Here is an 8,736-nt window from a genome sequence, read left to right on the forward strand (position 1 = left end):
ACATCCTATTGAATAACTGGGAAGATGTCATGGGGAGCGAGAGGATAAGCTTGTCCCAGGACACATGGAGAACTTGGGCTGGCACGGAGAGGAGCTTTCTCCTTTTCCCCCACCTTGCTCCCATGAAGCTCTCGGCACCATCACTGCCTCCCCACCATGCTGACTCTTCTCAGAGACCTCTTCTCTAGTAGCCTTGCAGGCAGCAAGAGAGCTCCTTAGCCACTCCCAGTCCTCCTTTCTTTAGCTGCAAGCCCCTCTACTTCTCCCTAGAGTTCAGTTGTCTTTTCTCCCTACAGTTATCAGCAAGCTCAGCCCCAGCTATTTTGGCACCAGAACATAGGGTTTGTCTCCTCCTTCTCCCTCACCAATGCTAAAGGAGCAGAAGGGGTGCCTTTAACAGCCCACTTGGAATTTAACCAGTTAGGTCAGCAATGCCCTTGGCAGTGCATACTTCCCACTGCCTTACCCCTGCTGAGTGGAGGAGGATAAAGCTGCATGAAGTTTGGGCTTCCCATTTTATTCCCCCACAGTGGAACACTCTAAAGCACATCCAAAAAGGAAACAGAAGCTCTGACAAGCAGGGAGCTAGCATACCCCAAACTAGACAGGAAAACAAGGGCTTCCAGGAGCAGAGAGGCGGGACTGGTCTGGATGTCATTACATCAGTTAATAAGTCAAGAACTGCGCGACCAGAGGTGGGAAAGCTCTAGTGATTCCTACAGCAAGCAGAACATTGGCAGAGTGAAAAAACCAGCAGAAAGCAGGGAAGGGTGGGAGTAGTTTCAGGAACTGCCACATGGCATGAAAGTGCTTTCTGCCAGCAGGAAGCATGTTTTGTGCTGAGCCTCTGTGCAGCAGATACATCTGTGATGTTTATCTCCATAGAAGGAGTGCAAATATTAGCATTAGGGTGGCTGAGGAATGACTCTGTGGCCACTGGTACAAAGAGCAGTTGCAGAGGCTCCCTGCTTCATATAAGAACGTCTCCTGTTCTCATCCACGCACTTGCTCCACCCCCTGAGATTTTGGAGAGACACTTTTGGGAATGGCTGGGATGCCCTGAGTGGAGACGACCTGGGTGGAGAAGTGTTTCTGAAATTAGACACGACCCTACAAACAACCCGTGTTACTTAGCCGGGAAGCAGCACTTAGTCAAAGAGCACAGGCAGGGACAGGAAGGAGGCATCAAAGCACAAACAGGTTTGGGAAGAGTGGTGAAGTCAGAGCTGCTGCCGTGTCCTACACAGCAGCCACCTCCACTCCTTGCTGTGGGATGGGCGCAAACAGTTTCCAATATTCTCAGTCACTTTTCTTCATTCCTGAATCTCTCTCTGTCTCTTATTATAATAACCAGGCAGCCCTTACACTGCAGCTAAAGTCAACATTGTTATGCATTGATTTTTACTATCTTCTTGTCTTCCCTTTAAAGGAAAGCCGTTAGCACCTTTCATGGTATCATGCAGTATGTAAGGCTAACAATAAGCAATGCTACAGTACAACAGTTAAGCTTGATTATCAGAGAGGTATGAATATCTTCCAATACTTAACTATGCCATCTTTCTTTAGTATTACTTCTGTTCTGGTTCCTACATTCATTTTGTTGCTTAAGCACTTGTTTATAGAAGCCTTACTGAAACTGATGATTCTGTCACTATATTTGGCTGCTTCTTTTCCAGTTGCTGTTCTTCTTTCTCCTTGTGACATAGGATGAACCCACCTATCAGGACAACTGTGTTGTTAACTATAACTGCTGAAGCCTTTTGTCTCTAGATTACTCATAGTTACATTCATCACTTAAGTTTCTACTATTTCTTTACATTGGTTTTGCTTTGTAAATTGGAGATTTGCACTACATCCTGGGACACTTTCCAGCCCTACTGGTATCTTACAACAACGTTAGTAATTTGAGATGCTGACTCTTTACACTGTGGCCTTTTCTGTTCTGTAATGTGCTTCTAGGGCTCCTCTCTGTTTCTCCCACTCATATGGTTAGCCTCTGCAGCAGCACAGCATGCATAAGCTACCACCTCTCCAGGGGTTTTGACTTCTACCCCTTCAACATTTAACTCTTCCACCTGTTCACCATTCCTGTAAGCAACTCATTATCATTTCATTTTCTTTCTACCTTCACCCACTCATGAATGATGGATGCTGTTTTCTTTCTTAGGACAAGAGAGTTAAGATTCATAGCTTTACCATCCCACAGTTCTGGCTTTTAACACAGCTGGGAGTTTTGATCTCTTTCCCTCTATGTGTTGACTCTTCTTTTTAAGTGAAGAAAGCCTTTAGCAATTATTTTTTTCCTATGTAACTATTTTGTCAACTTTCAGGGAGCAGAATATAGAAGGTTTGTCCTTGGCCCGTTTTCTTGGGCCTTTGTCTGCTCTATGACGGAGAGTTTGCTGGTTCAATAGTTGGGGTATTTATCAATATGTTCCTGAAGTGAGTTATACAGTTTGATCACAGTTTAATCAAAGTAACACTTTGGATACAATCACAAAGATGAAACCCCATCCCCTCACACAGGGGTTCCCCTGCCCCTGAGGACAGGGGAGCTGCTGAGTCAGAAGGACTTTAGGACCCAGAGAATCATCCCCTTCCCTTGCAGCTTGCTGCTGCCTTTTTGTTCAAACCTCTTGGTCAGCTTTAAGCCAGTTTACAAATTGGCCAAGGGCTGAACCCTGAATGTGGTGTGAAGTTTAAGTGTAACACTGAAGTTCACATGCATGCCTGATAACCAGTGAGCCCTGCCAGCATGAAGGACCCCAATTATCCAAAAGATTTGTGCACTTGTCACCCCAGAGTGCTGCAGCAGCACCCCAAAGCCTTGGTGAAGCCCATGCCAGCATATAGGACCAAGCAGGTACCTATCCTTTTCCTTGCTATCCTTCTTCCAGTAAGGTGTTTCTCAGCAGGATGCTGCTGCCTACACCAAATGTAATGCACTGGTGCAAGTGTTTGTTATGGATCCCAGTAAGAAAGGCATTCAGAGCCCACAATGTAGTAATTAAAAAATACAAGAAACAGTAGAGCATTAGATAATCCTAGACCCCTTCAGATGCTGCAAACACCAAGCTATATAGCATTGGACAGTATCTACTCAGGCCATGGCACCCTGTACAGATCCTATCCATTTTGAGGTTCACCAGCATTATGGTCTTCAGGGCTTTTGTAGGATTTTCTTAGGAGTAAACAACTTTATTCATCATTTTACTGTCAAGCAAAAGGTTTTTCACATAAGAACATGGTGTTTCTAAGATAAAGACAAAGACACAGTCATGGTACCATCACCAGGTGCCCAGTCAGAGTCCCCTATGGGCTCCTCAGTCAGGATTAGTCAGCTGAGTTTATCTTGCAACCAAGTGATACGTGCAGCACAGCACAGACCTGCCCCAGCTACTCAGATCAACTCTTAGGTGATCAATGTTTCTGTGAAGACCTCTGAATTCATAATTGCTCCTACTATTTCTCTCCTGTTACCTCAGATTAAAGAAGCAGGTCAGCTGTTTAGGAAATAGGGGCTTTGGTTTTCCCCTTCCCTTCCCCCCCATTGCTCCCCCTTCTCTCCCAGTTCTGATGTGACAGAGGGCATGTGCTTCAAAACACAGCACACAAGCCCAGCTCCAGTAAGAACACTCTGCAACTGTGTCAATATTTGAGTTTGGATAGGCACCAAAGAGGGAACAGTAGGAAGCACTGCAGCTTCAAATACGAGCCCCCCCCCATATGCCTGTGCTCCAAGCACTCAGGGTAAAGACTCAGCTCATGTGCCCCCTGACTTTAAAGAAAATAGTTAAAAATAAAGACACCCGATGTTTATCAGTTGAATTCACCTTCCATCCTCACTTCACATCAAAGTGTCATGGATCTGACTGTAGCACTCTGTCTGCAAACCAGTCAAAAAAGTTTAGGGGAAAAAAAATGTTTAATGTAGAAAACCACAAAGAATGACTTTTCAGAGTGTCACATGACTGCATTCATAGAACCCCAAAAGGAAACTGTGCTACTGATGTTTTCCCTATCCTTTCTCTTTTATATGCAGTGGGCATAAGAAGCCCAGAGAATTTAAAGCCACTAAACAAAAAATTTTGGGGAATTGCAGGTGTTAGAGAGGCACAAGACAGAGAGCAAGAACAGCTAAAACTGAGGATGCAGCAAATGAAAGTGGTGTTTGTATAACATGTGAAAAAAGAGTGCAGAGTGGGCAAGTCTGAAAGACCTGTTAGGTCTGGTATTGTCAGTCTCTTCCTTTGAGGTCAAGTTCATGGCATTGGGAACTGTGCACTTCCTTCCTGAAACAGGACCAATTTCCATCAGCATGCTTCAGTCGGCAAACAGGCACTGAAGAAGACGGAGCAGAGGGAATACTGGGGTGTAGTTGTGGTGGTGCTGTCTTTTAGCTTTTTGGTGTGGGAGAAGGAAAGAAGTGGAAGAGAGGAATCAAGTATGTGAGAAAAGAAACAAGGGAAACAGACTAATGAACTCAACTTGAACCCAGAGAGGAAAGAGAAAATCTTTCAGCTGGGGACAGTGAAAATTGCACTGTACAATGCTATTTGCACAGCGAGACAAAACTCTCCTTTTCATGTCCTCAGACAGACTGTCCAGTCACCATAAGGCCAGGAAGCTGGCAGCAAGCAAACCAGGTGAGAGTGGAGAAGGAACACTCAGCCCTAGCTCCATGGCAGGACTTTGCTTCTGCTAATTGTGAAAAATGGTCTTCATATTACAAGATTACAGTAATGTCTGGCATGAGCATCACCTTCAAATATTTGATCAGAAGTGTTGCTGAGCTCCAAGAGTAAAAGCCCAGGAAAGCACCTTGTTGAATAACAAGAATTAAAAAATCATGAAAGGGAGGCATTGTTCAAAGTCGCTGCTTTGAGACATTTCCTGCCTTCCCCACAGGGCACTGTCACCAACTGACAGTGTGACAGAGGCGGAGCAGAAGCACTGCTCATTAACATTGTGGGTGTCTTCTCTAAGAAGTTATTCCCATCAACAGCCAATGACTTCCCTGCAGGAGGACTGGCATGTGGCATGTGTAGGCTCACAGCTTCAAGGAGCAGCTACTGCAAAGACCCACATTTACACAGGCAGTTACCTCCAAGACTGCTAATTCTGCCTGGGGCTGAGCACAGGGCCTTGTGGTAACAGAGACAAGAGAGCTAGTTTTTTTGTTGTCTTTTTACCTCATTTTAGTAATGAGCAGGCTGGGATAGTCAGGTCCCAGTCTCGACCTCCACCACTTCTGGATGATGACCATGTCACTCAGGGAGCGCATAAGCCTTGTCATACTGGGTGCGCACTCGTGGGCCAACACATGGGCCTCGAAGCTCCCCTCTGAACTATGCTCTTGCCACACTCCATGTACAGGAAGGGCTTGTGGCCATAATGGACAAAGTGGTGCTTCTTGAGGTGGCAGAGCCACAGAAAGGCTTTACCACACTCCTCACAGCGCTACCTGCGCTTGATCATCTCCTTCTGGGACAGAACTTTTGCGGTGGGGTCTGGGCTGCCAGAATGACCCTCCATCAGCTCTGTATACTCATCCTGCCCCTCAGGCCCCTCCAGTGGGCCCTTTCACCCCTGCTCCAGGGATGCCAGTCTGGAGTTTTTGAAAGCTTTGCTCTTCTCCTCACAAATTTCTACAGTCTCTCCTTCTGAAGAACTGGCCTGCTAGGATCTCTGCCCAGCACAGTCCTGCAGGCGCTTCTGGACCTGGCTGGCCAGAGAATGCACCTCGTATGGCTTGCCAGCCAAGTGAGCCCTGAATCGAACCCTACTTGTGGGGGACAACAGATCCAAGTCTCCTGGCCTTGCCTCTTTATGCCCCACCTCCACTTTTTCTGCTGCAGATCTGGGATCCACACCCTTGACTAATTCTTCCTCACACTTGCCATTGGCCTTAATGGTTGATATGGGCTCGAGGTGCTGATTCTCAGTCCCCAGCACCTTGGCTTGCCATGGCTCAAGTTCAGATGCTGTGCTTTCCTCTCCTTGCAGCCTGTGGAAATGTTTGGTGGATGGCCTGCTAACAGGGACATTGAGAACTGTGGTTTCATCAGCCACCACCTTGGAGACATGGAGACCCGTGCACAAACGCAAAAGTGTTGTGGGTGAATTAACACTGGCTGTTGTTATATGGAATGATTGCTGCTGGTTAAGAGGAACATTGGAGACAGATACTCTGCTATGCAGTAATCGTGAGGCTCTGCCATGAGAACCATTACTTTTATGACCTTTTTTTCTTTTAAACCGGTGAAGAGGGAAGAATCTCTGATCTCTCACCACAGACAGTACCCGTGCAGCATTCCCAGTGTTTCACGGTCTGTATTTCTAGGAGACATCTAAGAATCAAACAGGGAGGCATGCTCCTTTCTCGGCTGTCGGCTCTTAGAAGCGGCGCAAGGTCAGGACAGCCGTCTCGGAGGGGCTGCGGGACGCACACATGCCGGGGACAGCTGAAGGCGCAGACCCCCGGTCCGGGAAGGCCGGGCCGCTCTTCCCACCCCGGCTGGGACGCAACACCCACCATCAGGGGCTCCGCCGCCGCAGGCCCGGCTCGGGCCCCCGCCTCCCCGTCGCCGCCCGCCGGGCTCGGGGCCGGCGGAACGGAGCGAGCGGGCGGCGGGCGCGCCCGGCCGGCGGCGGCGGCGGGCGGGGCGGGGCCGCGCTCCTCCGGCGGCGGGGCCGCGCTTCCGGCGGGCGGCGGTGCCAGGCGGCGGCCGCGGCGGCAGCAGGTACCGGCACCGGCACCGGCGGGGCGGGCGGGAGCTGTGCCCGGGCAGCGCGGCCGGGCCCTTCGTGCAGCACCGGGGCCTGGCGGCCTGTCCCGGTGCTGCCGGGGCGGGGGAGCGGCCCGGCGGCGGGGCTGGGGCTGAGCGGCCCGGGCCCGCTCCGAGCCCCGAGCCCGAGCGCTGCCGGGCGCGCCCTGTGCGAGGGCGATGCCGTGCGGTTCGCCCGCCGTGACCGCCCCGCGGGGAGAGCGCGGCTGGTGAAGGGCCGCGGGCACCCGGGCGGGGAGAGATGGGGCCGGGACCCCGCGGGGCGCTGGTCTCTGCTCGGTGCTGGCGGTGCGGGCGCCGCCGGAGCGGGGCCACCGGGCCGTGCTGTTGCCTGGTCCCGTCCCGGCGGGGCTGGGGTGGCTGCCCTCCCCGCGGTACACGTCCCACCCCCAGGCAGCTGGCGTGTGCTGGGGGAGCTTGGGGCTTTGTTTTAACAGTGTAAACAGCAAATCTGTGAGTCGTGTAGGTGAGTCTTGGGGTTGGGTCAGGGCTCTCCAAGGAGCTCAGTCGAAGGGAGTGGGAGAGAACAGATGTGTGGTGGAGGCGGTGATGATGATGATGAAGAGAGGTGCAGGGCCCGCAGGGCTGTGTGTACCCCGCTGCCTCACTTGCTCACCCTGGGTGATGGGTGGGTCCTACAGGACACTTGAGAGCGGCCTCTGTACTTTGTGCTGCAGCACCAGAGGGAACACTTAAAGGGCTCAGCGCTTTTGCTCTCAGACCCTGCAGAGATCTACTAACGGGAGGTCGACTGCTAGCTGGGATGTGTTTCCAGCGGAACAGAGGTGGCCTTCAGCAAACAGATTGGGATGACTGGAGAAGGAAGGTTGCTCAGTTGAAAAGCTGCTACAATAAAGCAGGACTAAAGAGGTTCCCTGAGCAATAGTATGTCTGTCCTGAGTTATCTGGTCACAGTGAGCCAGACAAAGCTGGTCTGGCTCCTGACCCTTAGGTTCTTTCAGAGTAGTATCAGGGTAGTGATGCTTTCAGTGATGCTCTCAGTGGTATCATCAATCCTGATGCGAAGGGAGGCTTGGACTGGACTTTTTGGTAGAGTCTTGGTTCTGGAGCTCATTCAGTCGAGTACTTCAAAGGTCTGCTGCTGAGTAACTGCTCCCCTTTCTTGCAATGTGCTTGATTTTAACACTATAGCAAAGTACAGGGAACTTGTTTGGTGTGTACAAAAAACAGACATTTATGCAAATGAACTGAAACTGGGAGGAGGTGTGGATGGCAGCAGAGTCCCAAAACTAATTCCAGAACTGGGATTGCTTTGTATCTGACCATTGCTTGTTCATCTGGCACAGAAGAGGTCACTTGGCTTTTGGAATTCTTTATTGTAAGTACAGGTCCAGGGTGTGGTAATGTATGCATGGACATATTTTGAAGTGTAAAATTCCTTCTGAATTGATAGTATGTCTGGAAGAAAACAGGAAAAGGAAACTACCAAGCACGTGCAGGTTAAAAATAAGTGGTGGAAAAGTGGTGATACTGAAATTGCAGAAAAAAATAGTTTGCTTGAACAGCAGTTACCAAGACGTTCTAGATATAAGTGAACTGTCTTCCCTGGGAAAATTCTGATGGGATCTCGTATAAGGAATCTCCCGATCAGAATTTGTGTGAAAATTGTATTTTAATGGGCTGAGTTTTCTCTCCTTCAGCAGAATATGCTGTTCTCCAGCACATCTCTGTTATCAAGAAAGTTAATTTTTATTAGACAGCAAGTGTTCATGTGCAGTATAGGTGCAGAAAATATACTTAAATGCTTGGAGAAAAGGAAACAGTTGGCTCTTTATAGCCTGGCAGTCAATAAATGCTTCTGACATCAAGTGTGATTCCTTAGTTTTTAAATGTTTGACTAGACTTTTTACTTTTTAAAGCTGGGTATGTAATTTTTCTTACCTTACGATTTGCTATACAGGCTGTACCACTTGCATCTGGTCATGAC

At 49.3% G+C, this 8,736-nt stretch overlaps 1 protein-coding gene across 2 annotated transcripts in view; it reads left to right on the top strand.

The window, feature by feature from the left end:
- Nucleotides 1–8,736, top strand: part of CKAP5 (cytoskeleton associated protein 5) — a 76,052-nt gene that overhangs the window by 65,706 nt on the left and 1,610 nt on the right. The window contains exon 44 of one of the 2 annotated variants that reach the window (XM_039378295.1): nucleotides 4,596–4,720. The exons of the other annotated variant lie outside the window; for it this stretch is intronic. Within the exon in view, the coding sequence (XP_039234229.1) occupies nucleotides 4,596–4,705 (110 nt within the window). The 3' untranslated portion in view covers nucleotides 4,706–4,720. Of the gene's footprint in view, nucleotides 1–4,595; nucleotides 4,721–8,736 lie in introns of those variants that run through there. 2 annotated transcript variants of the gene reach the window in all.

Source organism: Pipra filicauda, unplaced genomic scaffold, assembly GCF_003945595.2.
Source record: "Pipra filicauda isolate LSUMZ 115617 unplaced genomic scaffold, ASM394559v2 scaffold133_size2016399_pilon, whole genome shotgun sequence".
NCBI classification, from domain to species: Eukaryota; Metazoa; Chordata; class Aves; order Passeriformes; family Pipridae; genus Pipra; species Pipra filicauda.